Source organism: Aquarana catesbeiana, linkage group LG01 (genome assembly GCF_042186555.1).
Source record: "Aquarana catesbeiana isolate 2022-GZ linkage group LG01, ASM4218655v1, whole genome shotgun sequence".
NCBI classification, from domain to species: Eukaryota; Metazoa; Chordata; class Amphibia; order Anura; family Ranidae; genus Aquarana; species Aquarana catesbeiana.
The window spans coordinates 868032212-868055980 of record NC_133324.1 but is presented as its reverse complement, the minus strand read 5'-3'; the positions used below and the strand labels follow the sequence as shown (position 1 = coordinate 868055980).

General features: G+C 44.3%; 1 protein-coding gene across 1 annotated transcript in view; it reads right to left on the bottom strand.

The window, feature by feature from the left end:
- The window catches only part of FGFBP2 (fibroblast growth factor binding protein 2), a 45329-nt gene extending 21796 nt beyond the window's left edge, over positions 1 to 23533 (bottom strand). Inside the window, exon 1 of the mRNA XM_073609750.1 lies at positions 22749 to 23533. Coding sequence (XP_073465851.1) covers positions 22756 to 23337 — 582 coding nt within the window. The 5' untranslated portion in view covers positions 23338 to 23533 and the 3' untranslated portion in view covers positions 22749 to 22755. The remainder of the gene's footprint in view (positions 1 to 22748) is intronic.
- Between the last annotated feature and the right edge of the window lie 236 nt (positions 23534 to 23769).

Below are 23769 nucleotides of genomic sequence, written 5' to 3'. Positions count from 1 at the left end.
AGTTGCTTCCCCAGATTCAGAACCTGGGCTTCCAGGGAAACAATGTGCTTACATTTTGCACAGCAGTATTCGCCCTTGATCGGATGATCAAGGAACGCATACATGCGGCAAGATGTACAAAGAGTCGCCTCTCCACACCCGCCGGGCATCGTACCTATTAAATTTAGTGAGGATTGGGGATTTTACCCTGTCCAAATTACCTAACAGCTAGCTTCCTGGCACTAATACTCAAGACAATACACAGGTACACAACAAGACTATACACAGGTACACAAGACAATACACAGGTACTCACAGACCTACGTGCAATCGCAGAACAGTCGCAGACCTACGTACACTCGCAATACTCAAGTATACAATACACAATACACAAGTACTAACGATCCACACACACTACTCAGACAACACTCATGTACTCACACTACACAGGTACTATGACCCCTGTTATAATCTCCTGTTTTAACCTCTGGTTTTACCTCACCACTTATAAAAGTTCCACTTGGTTTAAGTTCCAGCAATCTCCCAATGAGCAGGCTCAGGATGAGTCCTACACACAGTTATATAGACTGCAGGCACCTGTGAGCAATTACCCCCTCCCCCTACTTAATAGCCTGAAGGAACCAAAGAAGAAGAAAAAAAAAAAAAAAGCTATTTAAAAAGTGACAGAAAAAGCTAATTGAAAAGCTAAAAGGAAAAGCCCAAAAAATGCTACCCAGCAAACAAAAAGTAAAACTTGTTCACTCTCCCTCTGGTTTTAACTCACCACTTAGAAAAGTTCCACTTGGTTTAAGTTCCAGCAATCTCCCAATGAGCAGGCTCAGGATGAGTCCTACACACAGTTATATAGACTGCAGGCACCTGTGAGCAATTACCCCCTCCCTCTACTTAATAGCCTGAAGGAACCAAAGAAGAAAAAAAAAAGCTATTTAAAAAGTGACAGAAAAAGCTAATTGAAAAGCTAAAAGGAAAAGCCCAAAAAATGCTACCCAGCAAACAAAAAGTAAAACTTGTTCACTCTCCCTCTGGTTTTAACTCACCACTTAGAAAAGTTCCACTTGGTTTAAGTTCCAGCAATCTCCCAATGAGCAGGCTCAGGATGAGTCCTACACACAGTTATATAGACTGCAGGCACCTGTGAGCAATTACCCCCTCCCCCTACTTAATAGCCTGAAGGAACCAAAGAAGGGTAGGTGTGTGCCGGTCAGACGGGGGTCACAGTGGCTACATATGATGGGCGCACAGGATGCAAATGATGGGCACAAGCTGCATATGATGGGCACACAGGCTGCATATGATGGGCACAGCACTGCAATTGATGGGCACAGTGGGTGCGTTTGATGGGCACAGTGGCTGCGTTTGATGGGCACAGTGACTGCGATTGATGGGCACAGTGGCTGCGTTTGATGGCACAGTGGCTGCGTTTGATGGGCACAGAGGCTGCATTAGATGGGCACAGTGGCTGCGTTTGATGGCACAGTGGCTGCGTTTGATGGCACAGTGACTGCGATTGATGGGCACAGTGGCTGCGTTTGATGGCACAGTGGCTGCGTTTGATGGGCACAGAGGCTGCATCAGATGGGCACAGTGGCTGCCCTTGATGGGCACAGTGGCTGCATTTGATGGCATAGTGGCTGCGTTTGATGGCACAGTGGCTGCGTTTGATGGGCACAGTGGCTGCCCTTGATGGGCACAGTGGCTGCGTTTGATGGAACAGTGGCTGGGTTTGATGGCACAGTGTCTGCAATTGATGTTTTTTTTTTTCGGAATTTTTCAGTTTGTTTGCGCCCCCCCAAAAATTTTGAGCACCAGCTGCCACTGCCCATCGCATATTTTAGAAGAACAGCACCATACACACTACCTCCAATTTTTCATCATAGACCCTACCTAGGTAGTTGTCTTAGTGGAGGCAACAGCTCCCATAAAAGTACACCACAATCATTTGCGTGGAACATCCCCAAATTTCTCCAATATGGCTACCTGGAGGTGTTTGTGATTATGTACAGAACACCACCTAGAAATGTAATTTGCTGCTTGTGTGATTGGCTTACCGATTTTCCGAGAAGTCAGCGCTAAGATACAAGTCAGATTTTGAGCATCCACTGCAACAAAAATTTAATTTTTGGTGAGATACTCCCAATAGGAAAATCATGTCTAAAGGGATGCAGAACCTGCATGTTTCCTCATTAGAGCCCTGCAGATGCAGCAGCTGATTAAAAATGATAAAACTACTTCCATACTAATTCACACTGCACATGGACACAGACAAAAGGCTATTGCTTCAGAATAACAAAAGGTAGGAATCTGCAACAAAGTTTGTGAAATTCCTTGTAATGTACATAGATCACCCAGGGGGGGGAATGTTTTTTTTTTTCTCAACAAAAGTAGAGTTAGTCTCTAAGCAAACTTTATTAAAAACTGCGTTTTCCTCTTTCAAGATGTATATAATGGATGACTTTTTTTAGTGCAGGCTCCTGGGTTATCATCCTGTCCCTAATTTCACTTCCAAGTGAGTCACTGGCCTGGAACAAATTTACAGAATTGGAGTTCGGGCTCTTCAGACTTCACTGGCTGTACAGTATGCTTATTCCAAGGAATATAATTACTAGGTTGCTAAAGTAAAATTCATTGTAAGACCAACTAGTTTTACTACCTCCTAAAACCTATGCTGACTAATTTCAGTCATGTCCAGTCAGGTGATCCCCTGTGCCAGCCAGTGAAGACTGCAGGGTAATGGAGAGAGCATTAAAAATGGCTGGAAAACATGGGAGTGGTGATGTCACCCATATGCAACCATGGTACAGCTGTGGTCGGTGCTCCCTCCTCTCCCTCGCTGCTGCTGGCCGACACAGGGGACCCGGATCACGTGACCAGACTTTTTATTACTCAACATAGGGTTTAGGAGGGAAGAGGGAGAATTTTTAAGACTAGTTAGGTTTTGGCTGCAATTCTACTGTAAGTCAGTACAAGGACAGCAGGAGCTTGCACTTTCTAAAAATAATAAGCAGCGTCTACTGTATAAATGATAGCTGGCAGTTTTTTTTCTAGGAAATGATGGGAAGTGAGATGTATGTTGGAAAATACCCCTAACTATTATTATTCTTTCAGCCTTGGTTTACACTGGTGCGGTGCGGGGAACCGAATGTGATTCGGACAGGAATCGCGCCACATTCCTGTTCAAATCACATGCGATTCTTTGCAGTGCGATTTGAGCTGATTCATTTAGAATGGCTCATAGCACACCGCACCTGTGCGAAATAGGTGCATCCACCTTTTTTTTGCCGCACTGGAATCGGATTGCATGGGTGTAACTTTTATGTTTGTCGTTTTATCATTGGGCCCAATTCCCGAATTTCTGGTGTCCCGGGAAATGTCCCGAGAAATCCGGTTCCGCCGCCGCCGCTAGAGGTCCACGGCCGGCGGAGACAATGTCTCCGCCGGCCGCCATTTTGATGAAGTTCAGGAAGACGGCTGGGGGGGGCTAGACGGAGCTCCTGCGTCGCCGCCCCGTTCCGCCTCACCCCACCTACCCCCCCGCCTCTTTCCATATCAGACTGGCAGCGGGGTGGGGGGGTAGGTGGGGTGAGGCGGAGCGGGGCGGAGGGTGGGTGGTGATGCAGGAGCTCCATCTAGCCCCCCCCAGCCGTCTTCCTGTCTGATGCTAGCCATGCTGCAGACATGTGACTACCAGGACACCTCTGAGGTAGGGGGGGTGCACCGCTGTGGGACTCCTGATGTGAGGGGGGGCTCCTTTGGGGACACACACCTGATGAAAGGGGGGCTCCACTGGGGACACCTGATGTGAGGGGGGGCTCCACTGGGGACACCTAATGTGAGGGGGGCTCTGCCGGGGACACCTGATGTGAGGGGGGCTCTATCGGGGACACCTGATGTGAGGGGGGGCTCTACCGGGGACACCTGATGTGAGGGGGGCTCTACCGGGGACACCTGATGTGAGGGGGGCTCTGCCGGGGACACCTGATGTGAGGGGGGCTCTATCGGGGACACCTGATGTGAGGGGGGGCTCTACCGGGGACACCTGATGTGAGGGGGGGCTCTACCGGGGACACCTGATGTGAGGGGGGCTCTGCCGGGGACACCTGATGTGAGGGGGAGCTCCGCCGGGGACACCTGATGTGAGGGGGGGCTCTACCGGGGACACCTGATGTGAGGGGGGCTCCGCCGGGACACCTGATGTGAGGGGGAGCTCCACTGGGGACACCTGATGTGAGGGGGGGCTCCGCCGGGGACACCTGATGTGAGGGGGAGCTCCGCTGGGGACACCTGATGTGAGGGGAGCTCCGCTGGGGACACCTGATGTGAGGGGGGGTCCGCTGGGGACACCTGATGTGAGGGGGAGCTCCGCTGGGGACACCTGATGTGAGGGGGAGCTCCGCTGGGGACACCTGATGTGAGGGGGAGCCCTGCTGGGGAGGGGACACCTGATGTGAGGGGGAGCTCCGCTGGGGACACCTGATGTGAGGGGGAGCTCCGCTGGGGACACCTGATGTGAGGGGGGCTCTGCTGGGGACACCTGATGTGAGGGGGGGCTCCGCTGGGGACACCTGATGTGAGGGGGGCTCCGCTGGGGACACCTGATGTGAGGGGGGCTCCGCTGGGGACACCTGATGTAAGGGGGGCTCCGCTGGGGACACCTGATGTGAGGGGGGCTCCGCTGGGGACACCTGATGTGAGGGGGAGCTCCACTGGGGACACCTGATGTGAGGGGGAGCTCCGCTGGGGACACCTGATGTGAGGGGGGGGCTCCGCTGGGGACACCTGATGTGAGGGGGAGCTCCGCCGGGGACACCTGATGTGAGGGGGGCTCTGCCGGGGACACCTGATGTGAGGGGGGCTCTGCTGGGGACACCTGATGTGAGGGGGCGCTCCGCCGGGGACACCTGATGTGAGGGGGCGCTCCGCCGGGGACACCTGATGTGAGGGGGAGCTCCGCCGGGGACACCTGATGTGAGGGGGAGCTCCGCCGGGGACACCTGGTGTGGGGGGGCTCCGCCGGGGACTCCTGGTGTGGGGGGGGCTCTGCCTGGGACTCCTGGTGTGAGGGGGGCTCCGATGGGGACATCTGATGTAAGGGGGGCTCTGCTGGGGGCACCTGATGCAAGGACGGACTCTGCTGGGACACCTGATGCAAGGACGGACTCTGCTGGGACATCTGACGCAAGGACGGACAGCTGGTGGCAGGCGAAGTGGCTAGTGACACGCTCAGGGATCCCACTGATTCTGCATTATGGTGAGTTGAATGATTTCATTTTATATTACAATGTAATTATAGAAATAATGCACTTCAATCATCCTGACACCATAACAACCATGGTACCGGGATGATTGAAGTGCTAACACCAGGATGTTTGGAGTATCTTTATCTGCTGATTGTTAAACTTTCTAGAATACACATATTTTTATTGTGTAGGATCTGGGGCTGCTGTCCCGTCATTTTCCTCTCCCCCTCTCCCCCTCTAATCCCTCTAATCCCTCTCCCCCTCTAATCCCTCTCCCCCTCTCTCCCTCTCCATCCCTCATTCATCTCAGACTCTAACCACAGCCTCTTGAGCCACGCCCATTTAAGCCACGCCCACTATGTCACGTAAACCACGCCCATTTTTCACTGCGACGCGCTTTGCGCACCGCACTTGTATTTTTACCCTAAGCCACGCCTCCAAACGAATGCCCCGCCCCCTAATTATTGTACGGCTCCGCCTACAGCCACAAAAGTGTCCCACATTTTTTTTTTACAATGTTGGCAACTATGCATTTAGTACATTGCACCTTTGACACTGGTGTTACAGAGCATTATGTGTCTAAAGAGACTGTATAGCAGCTGTGTGCTTTCAGACAGTCTTTGTCTAAATTAATCTCTAAACAGAGCCAGCATGAAGTGGGGGTGGGTGTGTCAATTCTCTGACTCTTTTAGTCATGTGTGTAAATCTGTGCTTGAGTCATTGAGCTTTGCAGACAACAGTCTTTCTCAATAAAGCAATTAAAGCTAACATGCTGGGATAAGGGGTATTACTTACCCTAATCCCTTGGTACAGCAGGCTCCAGTCCTGTTTTCTTTTTACCCTAAGCTCGGGTCTGTGGGGTGTCCCTTGGCATCATCAATTACAAAGCAGGGCTATTAATCATGGAAGCAAGCATGCAGCTGAAGCTAAAAGCACCTTAGGAAGGTGGCAGCATTGGACTTGTTGCATGGATTGAGGGAGCCAGGAAGTAGCTAAATATTTTTATCCCTGCACCCCTAAACTAAATGAGCGTTTAATCCTTGCTGTGTGTCCACTGTAAGAGTATATTTTTTCTAATCCCACACAGTTTACCTGCTTAAAACAATGGAAAATAATATCTTTTAATCCTGAACATCATAAATAAAAAAGGACAAAAATATTCAGAATTTCTTTTAAATGCTGGGAAAATACCCTCTCTCAGGTAAACTGTCCACATCACCAGTGCCTTGGGCGAGGCAGAAGTATAAATAAAAAAATAATTTATCTGAAGAAGCTATTGCTGAACATGTTTTTAATGTTTTGGGAAAAAGGTCCGCATTAAATAACTTTTAGAGTTATATACAGTGCTGTGAAAAAGTATTTGCCCCCTTCCTGTTTTTTTTTTTTTTGCATATTTCTCACACTTAAATGATTTTTATATTACACAAAGATAACTCGAGTAAATGCAAGATGCAGTTTTTAAATTATTATTTAATTTATTAAGGGAAAAAAGCTGTTCAAACCTGCCTGGCCCTATGTGAAAAAAGTAATTGCCCCCTCTCATTCTGAATAATGAATGAACTGTGATTAACCACAATTTTTTGGAAAGCTGAGTTAAATTTCACTTGCCACAGCCAGGCTTGATTACTGCCAGACCTTTTGAATCAAAAAGTCACATAAATAGAAGCTGTCTAACAAAGTGAAGCACGCTAAAAGATCAACAGATCTGTGCTGGAACAAATCCTGTTTAATTTGTTCATAAACGATCTGGAGGATGGGGTAAACAGTTCAATCTCTGTATTTGCGAACAATACTAAGCTAAGCAGGGCAATAATTTCTCTGTAGAATGTGGAAAGCTTGCAAAAAGATCTGAATGAATTAATGGAATGGGCAACTACATGACAAATGAGGTTCAATGTAGAAAAATGTAAATTAATGCATTTGGGTGGCAAAAATATGAAAGCAATCTATACACTGGGGGGAGGACCTCTGGGGGAATCTAGGATGGAAAAGGACCTGGGGGTTCTAGTAGATGATAGGCTCAGCAATGGCATGCAATGCCAAGCTGCTGCTAACAAAGCAAACAGAATATTGGCATGCATTAAAAAGGGGATTAATTCCAGATATAAATTCTCCAAGACTCTGGTCCGGCCACACCTGGAGTATGCTGTCCAGTTCTGGGCACCAGTCCTCAGGAAGAATGTACTGGAAATGGAGTGAGTACAAAGAAGGACAACAAAGCTAATAAAGGGTCTGGAGGATATTAGTTATGAGGAAAGGTTGCGAGCACTGAACTTATTCTCTCTGGAGAAGAGACGCTTGAGAGGAGATATGATTTCAATTTAGAAATACCGTACTGGTGAGGGGCGTGGCCTGACACAGCATGGAGTAGGACGTGTATTCCCTGAGCTCCGTCCATTACTCCTGCTGTAATTACTCCTGGACTGCTTATACTGCCTCAGTTGCTGGATCACCCTCCCTAGGACATCTACAATCCCCAGAACTAACTTCTGAAGCGACCGGATAAACGGCGGCCCGAGCGGAGTGGCGATCTTCCACACGGCGGCCGAATTCAGGCAAGTCCGCGGCTTCGGCCTAATCCTGGAGGTCCGCGGCCATCTTGGTCCTCCTTTACCTCAGACATATTCTAGGATAGCTGCGCCCTGCCGCTGCCCAGCTACTGGGAAACCTCATAGGGGATCTGGAACACATCAATCCTCATATATATAGACCTCCCTGGCCCCCAGTACCCCAGAAGGAGCGGCGACCGTATTTAGGTTGGGCTGTGGCCTAGGACTGCTTGTGGAGGCCGGCGGCCATCTTAGCACACCTGCACATCCAGCCTGTGCTGCATCTTCAGCCTGCTGCCTTTTCGATCCCCTGTGAACAACTTCTTTTGGGGTCATTTCACAACTTCCCACTGCAGCCCCAGATTACCAGCACCCCAAACGGGGCAGCAACATATCAAACACTCACCACATAAGAGCAGTCCTTGCCCCCAGACATACTGGTGGCCTTGGGACCCTAGCCAGCACTCTCTCCTGTCCCACAGGCAGCTAACTTCGCCAACACAAGATTGGGGACTTGTTGGGTGCTACCCTGGGCCCTCACAGCATGTCACCAACCAAAGCACAGAAGGCAGCGGCGGCAAAACTTGATCAGTACCGCCAACAAGACAAAGAGGACATGGAGGAAGATGGAGCCTCTGAGAAAGCTGGGGGGGAGAACGAACAGCGAGTGACACTGACAAACTCCTTGAAGCAATCACCTTTTGCAGAACTTCTCTCACAGCACAAATTGAGGAAGTCAAGATGGATATTTCCCTTATTAGGCAAGACTTTCAAAAGCTCAGGGACAGGGTGAAGGAAGCTGAGACCAGACTGAGCACGGTGGAGGATGCCATTCCACCCTTACAAACATCCTCAGATCGCGTACAACGGCAAATACACCAACTCCTTACAAAACAGGATGATATGGAGAATAGGCTGAGAAGATGTAACATACGCCTGATCGGTCTGCCGGAGGGGTCTGAGGGCAAGGACACTACCACGTTCTTGGAACAACTTTTGATCAATGCCTATGGGAGAGAAGCCTTGTCCCCTATGTTTGTGGTGGAGCGGGCACATCGCATGCCAGCAAGACCCCCCCCGCAGGGAGCTCCTCCTCGCACGTTCATAGCTAAACTCCTTAACTACAAAGATCAAGATACAGCTCTAAGAATGGCGAGGGAGAAAGGCAATATCCCAGTAGGGAATGTTAAAGTACCGTATATACTCGAGTATAAGTCGTTTCGAGTATAATTCGAGGCCCCTAATTTACCACAAAAAACTGGGAAAAATGTATTGACCCGAGTATAAGATGAGGGTGAGAAATGCAGAGGGTCAACAATGCCCATCTGCAGCTGCCTGCCTCCCTGTGTCCTGTGCAGCCTACCTGTGCATGTGTCCTGTGTCCTGTACATGTGTGTCCTGTACATGTGTGTCCTGTGTCCCTGTGTTCCTGTGTCCCTGTGTGCATGTGTCCTGTACATGTCCTGTGTGCATGTGTCCTGTGTGAATGTGCAGCCTACCTGTGTCCTGTGCAGCCTCCCTGTGGCGATCTCCAGCCTCCCTGTGGCGATCTCCATCCTTAAACGGCGGCCGGCGTGTGATGATAGTGTTCGGCGGCCATTCCACAGTTCAAAAGCCGCACCTCCTCCTCGTCTGTGATAGGCTGACTGCCTATCACGGACATTCTCTCATTCTCATACCACGGACGAGGATGAGAGAATGTCCGTGATAGGCTGTACACTGACAGCGGTTCAGCCTATCACAGACGAGCAGGAGGCACGGCTTTTGAATGCTGGAATAGCCGCCGAACACTATCATCACACGCCGTCCGCTGTCTGCCTGCATGACACGCTGATCATGCAAACAGACGGTGGTGACTCGAGTATAAGTCGAAGGGGACACTTTCAGCCCAAAAAAAAGGGCTGAAAAATTTGACTTATACTCGAGTATATACGGTAGCTATTTTCCCAGATTTCTCGGCGGAGGTACAGCGCCGTCGGCAGAGCTTTATGGAGGCCAAGCGTAGACTAAGGAACTTACAATACAAATATTCTATGCTCTTTCCTACCCGCCTTAGAATAGAACATGACGGTCAAGCAGTCTTCTTTGAGGATCCTGAGGAAGTGATCACCTGGTTGGAACGTCGTGCTAATCCTGAAAGAGCTGATTGATTAAGTCCCAGCAACTCTGTGAATGTGACATAGAACTATTCACGAACCAGCGCAAGTACAAAGCACAAATCCTTGATATCCACAGTATAAGAGTCAACTTACTCTTCGGGGCTCCGGAGAGACAGAAGTCCTACCGACAACATGCATCGTGCAGCGAGACTTTACCCCACACAGTCCTGGGAAGCAGTACAATGACTACTGGAATTTTTTCTGGAACTTACTCGTTGCAGTTAACTTGAAGCAAGGGGATCGGGAGACCATACCATGCCTTATACAAATGATATGGATGATACCTCTCGTTCTACTCAGTCCCCGGGGACTTAACCAGATATTTTGCATTCTACCTATAACCAGGAAGATGGAATGTTTCCCAGTTCGACATAAGTTAAGGGAATATGCCCGTACCAGTTTGGGACAGTGCAGGGCAGGGAGGGGGGTGGGAGTTCATTTGTTTATAGTTTGGTTAAACTTGATTGTGCATACTAATCATAGAAAACAGGTAACATCTTGAATGTTATATCCATGTGAATGTTCATGTATGTCGTGCGATACAAGATTGATGCAGCTATGTTTGAATACTAGGAACATGTGTGCCTTACGCATAGAGAGCAAATTGTTTAACATAACTGTTTTATTAGATATTAAAAGGTTTTGTTTATGGCATCTCTGAAGTTTCTCAAATGGAATGTGAGGGGCATGCACGAGAAATTTAAGCGCGCAGCAGTCCTCACATTCCTCAAGAAGCAACATGCTGATATAATAGCATTGGTGGAGATGCATGTTGAGGGGAGTGTCCAGATGGCACTTCGCCGGCCATGGGTTGGATGGGCGTATCACTCTACCCATACATCCCATTCCAGGGGAGTCTCAGTCTTGATAGCCAAATCAGTACATTTTGAGTTACATGAGTTATCCACTGACCCACTAGGCCGATATGTCTTTATACTTGCTAAAGTATATGGAGAACCCCTTCTTATAATGGCTTTTTATATACCACCCCCATTTAACATCTCCATAATTAAGGAAGGACTATCGTTCATGGCCCGTCATTCGACTATATCTGCAATTTGGCTAGGCAACTTCAATACCACACTAAATCCGACTTTGGACAGGCTCCAGCTTGCTTCGCCTACCCGTAATACTCCCAATGAGACTAGGTTCTCTAAGCTCATCTCCACCTTCCACTTAATAGACACATGGCGCCACAAGTTCCCACAGGCCAAATCATACTCGTGCTTCTCGTCTTCTCATGGTTCCATGTCCCGTATAGATTTTATACTCATCTTCCGCAGATTGACACCAAGACTATTAGAGGCTATATTTTGCCCCAGAATACTTTCGGACCATAGTCCCTACTGGATTACATTAAGTATCCCTATAGCAAAACCACCACGGTCATGGCGTTTGAACCCATTTTGGCTCTCTCTTCTACCTGAGGATGATGAGCTTATAGATAAATGGAGAATGTACTTTGTGGAGAATGACAAGTCAGCATCACCATCCGCAGTATGGGATTCCTTTAAGCTATTCGCTCGCTCCACATTAATAACTGCTATCAATAAAATTAAGACAAACTCTTCCAGTGCCCTCGGTAAGGCGCTGGAGGATCTATCCTTTGCTGAAAGAGACTTTGCCACCACCCCGACCCCCACAAATGCAGACCTACTTAAACTACAAACTAGAGTAGTTAACCAGTTACAATACCAGAAAGCTAGACAAAAACTATTTTTCTCCAAACAAAAAATGTTTGAGCATGGGGAAAAAGCACGCAAGTTGCTGGCATACTTGGTACACAGCGAAGATAGGCCCCCGGTGGTTATCACATTACATGGCCCTGGAGGACAACAAATAACAGACCCACCTAGAGTAACCTCTATGTTCAGAGATTTTTTGCTGACTTATACAAAACGACAGCTCCCACTGAGACACAATCTATGTCTCTCTTTCTTGAGAAGATGATTTTCCCACAGTTGACAGAAGAACAGATAGAACTACTAGAGGCACCCCTCACTAAAGACGAAATTACAACTGCTGTGGCCAGTTTTGCTAGGTCTAAATCCCCAGAATCAGACGGACTCCCAATTGAGTTTTATTCCCAATTCAGTGATATACTAACCCCTAAATTACTAAAGTTATACAATCATCTCTTTGAAACTGGGACTTTACCCCCATCTATGACAGAGGCAACAATAGTCCTCATCCCCAAACCAGGAAAGGACCCGGGATACCCAGAATCCTATCGTCCAATATCCCTCTTACAGGTTGATATTAAAATATTAGCCAAAGTACTATCCCTTAGACTTAATCAAGTAATTTTATCACTAATACATACAGATCAGGCTGGTTTCATATGCCTGGTCGCAACACCTCATTTAACCTCCGGAAATTATATATCAATATACAGGCTACACACGAGGTTGGTTCGCGGGTTGTTGTGACCTTAGACACAGCAAAAGCCTTCGATTCGGTGGAGTGGAGGTATCTCTGGAGATGCTTGGAGGGTTATGGATTTGGCCCGAAATTTATTAAATGGGTCCAATTATTATACCAGGCACCTAGGGCCAGAGTGGTGGCTAATGGGTGGTCGTCTCAGATGTTTGACCTCAGTAGAGGCACGAGACAGGGCTGCCCCTTATCCCCATTGTTGTATGCCCTTGCGGCAAAACCCCTGGCAATATCCATCCGAGCGAACCCGGGGAGTAAAGGACTTAGACTGGGCTCTTTAATTGAAAAAATTAGCATGTATGCAGATGACACGCTATTATATTTAGCAGATTCGGGCCCATCATTATGTACTGCATTCCACACGATTGAACAATTCGGAATATTTTCAGGACTGAAAATCAGTTGGGACAAGTCCCAAATTTTACCAATTGACAGCTTCCCACCCCCAGAATCCCAAGCCAGGCTTCCGCTTCAGAGAGTTGATGTTATTAAATATTTAGGGATCCATATATCTAGATCCCCTGCGGACTATGTATCCCTCAATATAGATCCTCTCATTTGCACGATTAAAAATAAAATACGAGTTTGGTCCAAACTACCACTGGGAATCTGGGGTCGCATAAATTTAATCAAAATTATCTTACTCCATAAAATACTTATGTTCTCTGGCATACCCCAGTTTACTTACCCTTGAAACACTTCAAATCTTTAGAGTCCCTCCTTAAGCCATTTGTGTGGGGTACCAACAGACACAAACTAGCATGGCAAACCCTCAAGAGTCCGACTGATCTTGGTGGCACAGCTCTCCCCGACTTTAACCTATATTACACTGCAGCACAACTGTCACAGCTTTTCCACTTAGATAAAACGGACAGGTAGAGATTTCTCACGCTCCTATGTCCAAAGTGGGCACAACACACCAAGGACTCGATATATGCGATAGCATCCGGCTCGGGGGGGATGGAGCTAGGAGAAAATAGACATACCATGATATACCATTACAGGAAAATATGGGATTTAGCTGCCTCTAAACTTGAAATCCCGCAGTTCAATGACTACACGCCGCTATGGCATAACAAGAACCTTCCTGAGTTTAATAAAATTCATGACACATTTATATGGTCCATGCAGGGAGTATTTTACCTACACCACTTATTAAAAGATGGGCATTTCAAAACCTTCGATTCACTTAAAGAAGAATTTACAATTCAGAACCAGATGTTCTTCAGATTTCTACAAATCCGTGACGCGTCACAATCAAAATTTCCTGACTCCCTCCCAGACCCCACACCTAACGTTCTTATGGCAGTAATTAAGAGCACAGACCCTCATAAATTGATCTCAGCCTTTTATAACATGCTCTCAACCCCTGTATCTACTAAAATAGCATATGATCTCAAACCAAGATGGAAAAGAGAGGTGGGACCAATAGAGGATGAGGAGTGGGGGGAGGCATTAAAGTCCTGCAAAGCTGTGTCACCCAAACTATCAGACCGACTGTCGCAGCTTTACATTCTTCATAGGGCATATCTTACACCCCTTAGAGTAGCAAGATATAAACGTTCCCAACCTACCACATGTCAGATGTGCGGAAGGGAGACAGGCACTTTTTTCCACTTGATCTGGACATGCCCTAAGATTCAAGGTTTGTGGGAACAAATTGTGACATTTCTACATTTCTACGACACAATGGGCTCACTCTTAGCTCTAGACCCAAAACAATGCCTTTTGGGTATAATCCCGGACACAATTGACAAATACACAAAAACATTTCTACATGAAACACTATTTGCAGCAGGAAAGGTTATAGCAAAAAATGGATGAGACAAGAGCCTCCTAAAATAGTGGAATGGAAGGTGGAGGTGAATAATACTTTGCCGTATAAGAAATGCATATATATTAATAGAGGTTGCCCTGCCAAGTACAATAAGATATGGGATCGTTGGCTTCAAGAATCTACTACTTGTGTCTAACGCAATTGAATGGGCATGGAGTGATTTCTTGGATGTGTGTCTGGATGTGTAGTTTATATCAACCAAATATATACACTCTGAATATCCTCACACGACAAGTATTTTGTACTCAATATCATTTGTATTAAAGTTACAACAATTAATGTACTGTTACCATGTTCATGTACTAAAGCAATCATATTATGTGCACCAGTTAATCAATAAAACTTTGTTTGATTTAAGAAATACCGTACTGGTGATCCCACAATAGGGATCAAACTTTTTCGCGGAAGGTAGTTTAACAAGACTCGTGGCCACTCATTAAAATTAGAAGAAAAGAGGTTTAACCTTAAACCACGTAGAGGGTTCTTTACTGTAAGAGCAGCAAGAATGTGGAATTCCCTTCCACAGGCGGTGGCCTCAGCGGGGAGCATCGATAGTTTCAAGAAACTATTAGAAAAGCACCTGAACGACCACAAAATATAGGGATATACAAAGTATTAACGACATATAATCACACACATAGGTTGGACTTGATGGACTTGTGTCTTTTTTCAACCTCACCTATTATGTAACTATGTAACAAAATGCCACACATCATGCCACAATCTAAAAAAATTCAAGAACAGATTACAAACAAGCATGTGTCGGTCTAGGAAGGATTTCAAAGCCATTTCTAAGGCTTTGGAACTCCACTGAACCACAGGGAGAGCCATTATCCACAAATGGAGATAACTTGGAACAGTGGTGAACCTTCTCAGGAGTGGCCGGACTACAAAAATTACTCCAAGAGCATGACGATGACTCATCCAGGAGGTCATAAAAGAACCCAAAACTACATCTAAAGAACTGCAGGTCTCACTTGCCTCAGGTAAGATCAGTGTTCATGATTCAACAATAAAAAAGAGACTGGGCAAAAAATGGCATCCATGGGAGAGTTCACTGCTGACCAAAAAGAACACAAAGGCTCATCTCAAATTTACCAAAAAACATCTTGATTATCCCCAAGACTTTTAGGCAAATATTCTGTGAACTGATGAGACAAAAATTTAACATTTTGGGAGGTGTGCGTCCTGTCACATCCCGTCACGAATACAGCATTTCATAACAAGAACATCGTACCAACAGTCAGACATGGTGGTGGTAGCGAGATGGTCTGGGGCTGATTTGCAGCTTCAGAACCAGGACGACTTAACATAATTGATGGAACCATGAATTCTGAGTTCGGTTATCAGTTTGTGACCTCAAGCGCAAGTGCACTTGAGTTATGCAGCAGGACAATGATCCGAAACACAACAGTAAGTCCACCTCCAAATGGTTCAAACAAAGCAAAATTTAGGTTTTGGAGTGGCCTAGTCAAAGCCCTGACTTAAATCCAATTGAGATGCTGTATCATGACCTTACACAGCCCATTCATGCTGGAAAACCAATCTGGCTGAATTAAAACGATTATGCAAAGGAGAGTGGGCCTAAATTGCTCCACAACAATGTAAAAGACTCATTGACATCGCAAATGAAAAAGGAGAAAATGGCGCAAGATGTTACCAAAACATGCAAAGGGAAACAATAACCAATGAAATGGATTAAAATTCACAATGAAAAATGAACATGAATATCAGAGTCCCAAATGATAATGATGTAAAATGCAGTATGGCTAAAAAGTCCCAGATAAAGGGAACTAAAAAGTCAAATAAAAAATAATGCTGAACACCAGCGGCAGCTTCCCTGAGAGTTGAAGCAAAACTCTGGAAGACAATAGTGAAAAAAGACAAGGTGTGCCAATCTAAGTGCAGTATCAAAAAAATGGATTTTAATATAATTGATAAAAACAGCGGCCAAATGGCTACTCAAAATGTTGCAGTAAAAACAGGCACATAAAAGCAAGGTGGGTGGTCCACAGACATCATGCCGGCTGCTTCCAATACAGGATCCGAAGGTGTTCCAAAACGCTGGGGGGGAGGATCTCCACAATGTAAAATCTTCAGCTGGTGGGTGCTGAACTGTGGGGGGAAGAATGGAACCCAAGTGTCTGCAAGGTGGAACCAGCATAGGATCAGACGACATACCTAGAAACAGGAACCGGAAGAGAACCAGCGTGGAGTGCACCGGATACTGGAGGAGGAACACCGGAAGTGTCGTGTGAACATGTCAGATGACGCGTTTCAATGCATCCGCATTTTCCTCAGATCTAATAGGCTAGTAGAGTGGGCTAGGTTTATATGGAAGTACTGGGGACCGTCGCTAAGTGACAGCGTGACCCAGAACCAGAAGTGGTAATAATGTTACAGGAACCTGTTATTATTACCACTTCCGGTTCTGGGTGACGCCGTCACATTAGATCTGAGAAAAATGCGGATGCATAGAAACGCGTCATCTGACACGTTCACACGACACTTCCACCCACCTTGCTTTTATGTGCCTGTTTTTACTGCAACATTGTGAGTAGCCATTTGGCCGCTGTTTTTATCAATTATATTAAAATCCAGTTTTTTGATACTGCACTTAGATTGGCGCACCTTGTCTTTTTCCACAGTTATTGCAAATGCTTGATTGCAGTTGTTGGGTGGCACAACCAGTTATTAGGTTTAGGGGGAAATTACTTTTTCACATAAAGCCAGGCAGGTTTGGACAGCTTTTTTGCCTTAATAAATGAAACCATTATTTAAAAACTGCATTTTGTATTTACTCGGGTTATCTTTGTTTAGTGATAAAATTTGTCTGATGATCTGACTCATTTAATGCCCTGTACACACGGTCGGACTTTCCGACGGAAAATGTGTGATCGGAGCTTGTTGTCTTAAATTCCGACTGTGCGCAGGCTCCATCGGACTTTTTCCATCGGAATTTCCGACACACAAAGTTTGAGAGCTAGATCTAAAATTTTCCGACAACAAAATCCGTTTGCGTAAATTCTGATCGTGTGTAGACAATTCCGACGCACAAAGAGCCACGCATGCTCAGAGTCAAGCAGAAAAGCAGCACTGGCTATTGAACTTCATTTTTCTCGGCTCGTTGTACGTGTTGTACGTCACCGCGTTCTTGACGTTCAGAATTTCCGACCAACTTTGTGTAACCATGTGTATGCAAGACAAGTTTGAGCCAACATCCGTCGGAAAAAATCTGATGGATTTTGTTGTCGGAATGTCCGATCGTGTGTACAGGGCATTAGTGTGACAAATATGCAAAAAAATACTAAAAATCAGAAAGGGGCAAATACCTTTTCACACAACTGTAGAAGTGGTGCACATTAACATGTTTATCTGAAAGGATAACTGAAAAAAAATGTTCTGTGGCCCAAGTGCCAAAAAATCCTGATAAGATCACAAGCTTTACATATGGGTTATTAAAAGGTTTTAGGTGGTTTGACCTGATTAAAGCAGCTGTAGCTTTGTGTTTCAAATTCCCTGCTCAGAGCCACATGTGTGGGTTGATGATGAGGAACAGCCATAGAGAGTAATGGAAATCCTGTCTAAACCTTAATCAATGCATGAGTGGACTCTATAATACTGAACTTAAGCTACATGCAGGTCATGTAGCTTAATGTTTCTCAACTCCAGTCCTCAAGGATCCCCAACAGGTCATGTTTCAGGAGCTCCCTCAGATGAAACGGCTGTGGTAATTACTAAGGCAGTGAAACTGATCAAATCACCTGTGCAAAATAATGGGAAGCCTGAAAACATGACCTGTTGGGGGTACTTGAGGACTGGAGTTGAGAAACATTGATGTAGCTAATCCTTTAACTCAGATACCTGAAGTCCAAGGATGGGCCACAAAGGCAGTGCTATGTTCATCTGTGGTCCGCACTTTGACATACAGTGGGTATAGAAAAGATTCACCCCCCCCTTTAAAATAATCACATTTAAATGTGTTGCAGCATGAAATGAAGACAGACACAGTTTTAGTTTTATCCAGCTGTATTTACTCAATGCAACTTATAACATCCAAGTGAAAGATATAACACCAACATGTCAGAAAAAAAAGTATCAAAAACAGATTTATTGAGTTGGAAAAAGGATCACCCCCTCTTAAAAATGACTAAACTCAATTAGGTGTAGCTAGTCACCTTCTTAATGGCATACAAAGCCATTTGACTTTCAACTGTGATCAGCTGTTGTCATTTTCATTCGCTCAGCATGAAAGGAGCTTTCCGGAAACATTTCAGTCCCTGGTAGTGCAACTGAATCAAACAATCAACTATGGGTGACTAGGAATTGTCAAAAGATTTCCGGGATAAAGTTGTGGACAGGCTCAAGTCAGGAGATGGATACAAAAAATGTCAAATGCTATATCAATGCCCAGAAGCACAGTGAAGTCTATTATTAAGAAATTGAAGGTATTTGGTACAACACAGACCCTTCCTGGATCAGGACATTGCTCCAAACTGGATGAAAGAGTCAGGAGGAAACTAGTCAGAGAGGCTACCAAGAGGCCCACAGCAACTCTGAAGCGGTTGCAGGAATTTTTTGACAAAGAGTAGTCATTGTGTGCATGTGACAATAATATCACAAATTCTCCACAAATGTGGCTGGTATAAGAGGGGTACAGGAAAAAAGCCACTCCTGAAGAAACGGTCACATGCAGTCAAGACTGAGCTTTGCCAAAACGCACCTTGAAGATTCTGAGGCCACATGGAAAAAGGTATTATGGACAGATGAAATTACAATTTAGTTATTTGGCCTCAACACCAAACAATATGTCTGGTGGAAATCCAATACAGGTCACCATCCAAATAACATAATTCCTACAGTAAAGCATGGAGCTGGTAATATCCTGTTATGGGGGTGTTTCTCTGCAGCAGGGTCTGGAGCACTTGACAGGATAGAAGGAAAAATGGATGGGGCAAAATACCGTCAAATTCTTGAGGAAAACCTGCTGCCCTCTGCTAGAAAGTTGTCAATGGGAAGAAGGTTTACCTTCCAACATGACAATGACCCAAAGCACACAGCAAAAACTACTATATAGTGACTGAAGGAGAAAAAGGTGAATGTCCTTGCATGGCCTGGCCAGAGCTCAGATTAAAACCCCATTGAAAATCTTTGATATTACTTGAAGACTGCAGCCCACAAATGGTCACCATCAAATTTATCTGAACTTGAGCAGTTCTTCAAAGAAGAGTGGGCAAATATTGCAAAGTCTAGATGTGCAAAGTTAGTAGAGACATATCCCAACAGACTAAAGACTGTAATTAAAGCAAAAGATGGTTCAACAAAATACTGACGCAAGGAGGTGATCCTTTTTCCAACTCAGCGGTTCTGTTTTTATTTTTTTCTGACATGGTGATATATCTTTCACTTGGATGTTATAAGTTGCACTGAGTGATTACAGCTGGATAAAACAAAATTAATGTCTGCCTTCATTTCAGGCTGCAAAGCAACAAAATGTGATTATTTCCAGGGGGGATTCTTTTCTACAGTATACCCACTGTATATAAATTGTAATGATAAATTATTTAAACATAAACTGTTGATTATAAACGTTGTTCTCTGTTCACCACTCCTTCAGTTCAAATACACTGCCCATAACCTTTTTTCAGTTCATATTCATTGACCAGCCCCTTCGTTGGCTCATATTTACTGCACATCACCTTCTTTAGATAAAATTCACTGCCCACCCCCTTCACCGGCTTTGATTTACCACCTTCATACTGCTCCCTGATTGACCAGCCATCTTCATACAAGTGGCAAAATTGACACTTCTTAACAAAGCCTTGGTCTTTGCATGTAGAGGCCTGCTCTAGCCAGCATAACTGTGAGCTAAGGTTGCACTGACAATCGTGCCTGCTCACCACCTGTCAGTCAGTGCCTGAAGCCACAGCCACAGCTGAGTATTTTGCCTGTCCCATCACCTGTCACTGTCAACTGTGGCCATGCCTCCTGCCTGCCAACAACCACCTTCATTTTGCCTGGACAGGCACCTTCCTAAAGGTCTTCTCTGTGCATTCAAGGTGGCAGACAGGGAAACCTTTAGCAGGCTGCAGGGATGGTGCTCTTGGGCCAGATGTTTTGCATGACCATCCTAAAGTGGAACTTTGTCCTGAATTGAAAAAAAGATGAGCAGAATGAATTGTTTTATTGCTGAAGAGCCATAATATGAGATATATATATATAAATATATAATCCTGCAATAAAGCTTCTTGCTTTCCTCCTCACAAATGCTTTGGAAGGCACACTCTTGGTGTGAATTATTGGCACACCATGGTGTCTCTTGTGTTATTAGAGTCATTCTTTACTAAACACTGAATGTTCAGGATGGGGGTTAATCAAAACATTCCTTCAATAACTGATTCTTGCTTTAGGAGTCTAATTTATTTAACATTTGTACCACTATTTTGTTCTTAATTTTGAAAAACAAAACTTGCATAAGGAATGTAGAAACAACTGTGCTTTAATGGATTTCCTCTCATAGATAGCTAAATGGGCGCCTCCCCTACCAGTGATGAAATCATTGACCCAATATCATTTCCTTTTTTAGCTGTTGGGTGGTCTAATTTTGCCACACACACAAAAAAAGTCAGTGGGTAATGCTTGTGTCAGTTAGCTGAGGAAGGAGGTGTTTCAAAAGGAACTGCTTGTTTTTTGTTTTTTAACCTGAGAACCAGGTTGGTTAATCATTTAATTCTTTTGCTAGGCACAACAGGAAAACAAAAATAAAATATCATGCCAAGTATGATAAAACATATACAAACATATAAATCAAAATTATGCCAAATGAGTAACTTTTAGATTAAATGTCCAATATTACATGACAGAAAATGTGAACCAAACATAAAAGTAACATTGCACCTGAACCAATCACAGAAGCCCTGTGAAATTTTAGAAAATAAATCTTTTCTGTGGCACAAAGCACTGTGATTTTTTTTTACTTGCTATCTAAAAGTATTCCACAGACACAGCACCCCTCCTGATGTCTAGTCTAGGCACAGACATCAATTTATCCTGGGGTAGTACTGGGTTAGGTTTATTAGTTCATATTTATATTAGCATCCCTCACTGAGACAAAATTGTTGATGTACTTTATTCAGACATCTAAATTGTGCTGCGAGATAGATAGATAGATAGATAGATAGATAGATAGATAGATAGATAGATAGATAGATAGATAGATAGATAGATAGATAGATAGCAATTGCAGTTGGTTTATAAATAACATTGTGATGACAGCAGAAACCAGAAAGGTGTGGAAGAAGTGTGGATTAAACAGATTAAGAAGGGGTATTTAAGTGCTTAGAAGGTTGATGAATACTGAATGGTGTTTCAAAGAAAAAGAAAAGCACTAAATATTCAAAATGTAAGGAGATACTAGATTAAGGGAAATTTCTACATTAAAGCCAGTTATTTGAACTTGGATTTGCTAAATCATGAGAGTGCATGTAAGCCAACGCTTTTTGTTTCCAATTTTTAGAATGAGTGAGCATGGGATAAAAACTCTGTCAGCTATTTATTTATTTTTTTTTTTTGCTGTTTGTATCCTTTTAGGGAACTTTTCCTTTAAATCCTGTCCCAGAGACCCAAGAAGTGAGGGAAGTCTTCCACGTATACAGTTGTCAGGAGTTCCCATCTGACGATTTGCTCTCTATGTCTGTACACAACTCTAAAATTTTGGATTTTTAATCACTTTCTGTTTCTGTGACAATGGCTACCAGGACAAATGTAGTGGATGAATATACCTAATTGGAACAGAGACAGGAATAAAAAACTTGACAGGGGTTCTAATCCTTCCCTCTCTAAAGTAAAAAAAAAAAGTTTTGGCTATACATAAGTTTTAAGACTGACCTCCTTACTTATTACCATCTTTTTTTGCCTTCTGCAAGATGTCTTTTGTGGTGTTCATATAATCTGGAATCGCTGTTCCATTAGACTCTCCACCAACATTTCAACTACCTATATTCTCATTGTGTACCTTCTCTAAATGTAAACACATAACGGGATTGATTTACTAAAACTGGAGAGTGCAAAATCTGGTACAGCTCTGCATAGAAACCAATCAGCTTCCAGGTTTTTTTGTCAAATCCTAATTGAACAAGCTGAAGTTAGAAGCTTGTTGGCTATCATGCAGCTGCACCAGATTTTGCACTCTCCAGTTTTAGTAAATCAACTTCAAAATGTATGTGTAGTTCACAACTCCATCAAAGATTATTACTCCTCTATCACTTCTGTATGCTATAGTTTACACTAACATCTTGTAAATATAGCCCCTTTGTTTTATCACTTAAAGTTATGTGTTGTATGTTGCTCATTGTTGTAATGACTATATTTTTACCTGTTCCCTACTATATATGATTGCCACTTAAGAACTGAAAAGCAAAAATAGCAATGGGTAAACATGCTCATAAGACCTAATCAATGACAATAGTGGCACTTTCACACACATTCAATTATAAAACAAATATATATAAATGGGTTAGTTTGAGTTTACCTGTAGGTTATAAGAAAATCTCAATAATATAGGAGCAGAATGTCTGGAAAAACCAGCTGCAATGGTCTTTTGCAATCTTCGTAGCTTTTGGGTTTGGTTCTTCTTCCAGTTGTTTGGCCTTTGGAGGCTCTGGTTTCTTGGTGATAGGTGGTCTTTTGGTCGTAGGCTTCTTTGTTGGTGGGGGTTTCTTTTCTGCTTTGGAAGTATCAGCTTGTTGATTGGTACTGGGGTCAACTTGCCTGAATTGAGAAGGAGTAGGTGCCCTTGGACACATGCTGTGCTTAAACACTTGAGGCTCACATGGATTTCCAGTCTTCTTTAGATCTTGGCTGAGTTGTTCCCAGAATCTTTGTGGATTTTGGTTGTATGCCCGGCAGTAAGAGGGTTTACTGGCAAACTCACACAAATAGCTTTTCCCCTGATTTTTACATTCAATTCTTACTCTCATTTCAGTTGTGCCACTGGTGCTCATAATACACGCATCTCTGTTTTTGGTCTGAAATGGAAGCTTTACTTCAGTGCCAGGTTTCTGTGCCAAGGTTCCAACCCAAATAACTGCTATAGTTATAATGACTGTGCCAGACATCATGGCCAGTAATTTGGATGTAGTTCTTTTGCCTCTCCTTTCGTATTGTTAAACCACTGCAAAGGTTGAGAAGCTGTGCTTCGTGGAAAAGATAGATGTACACTGATAGCTGTGATAAAAAAAAGTCTTATGTTTTCAGGGAAAAAAAAGAGAGAAGCTTGTCCACAACAAGAATGTGCCTGCAATGTGTAGCTTAAAGCACTATTTAATGACCCAATGTGATCTCACAGAATGGTAACAAGACACATCTTGTCAAATTCTGTAAATAGTCAAACAGATGACAGCATAGATAACAAGTTATGGGTCTGCTTGCTCTTTTTTATTTAATTTTGTTTAATTTTATTAGAATCTCAGCAGGTCAGTGATTTCATTAAAGCATTAAAAATATACAATCGTGCTCAAATGTTTGCATACCCTGGCAGAAATTGTGAAATT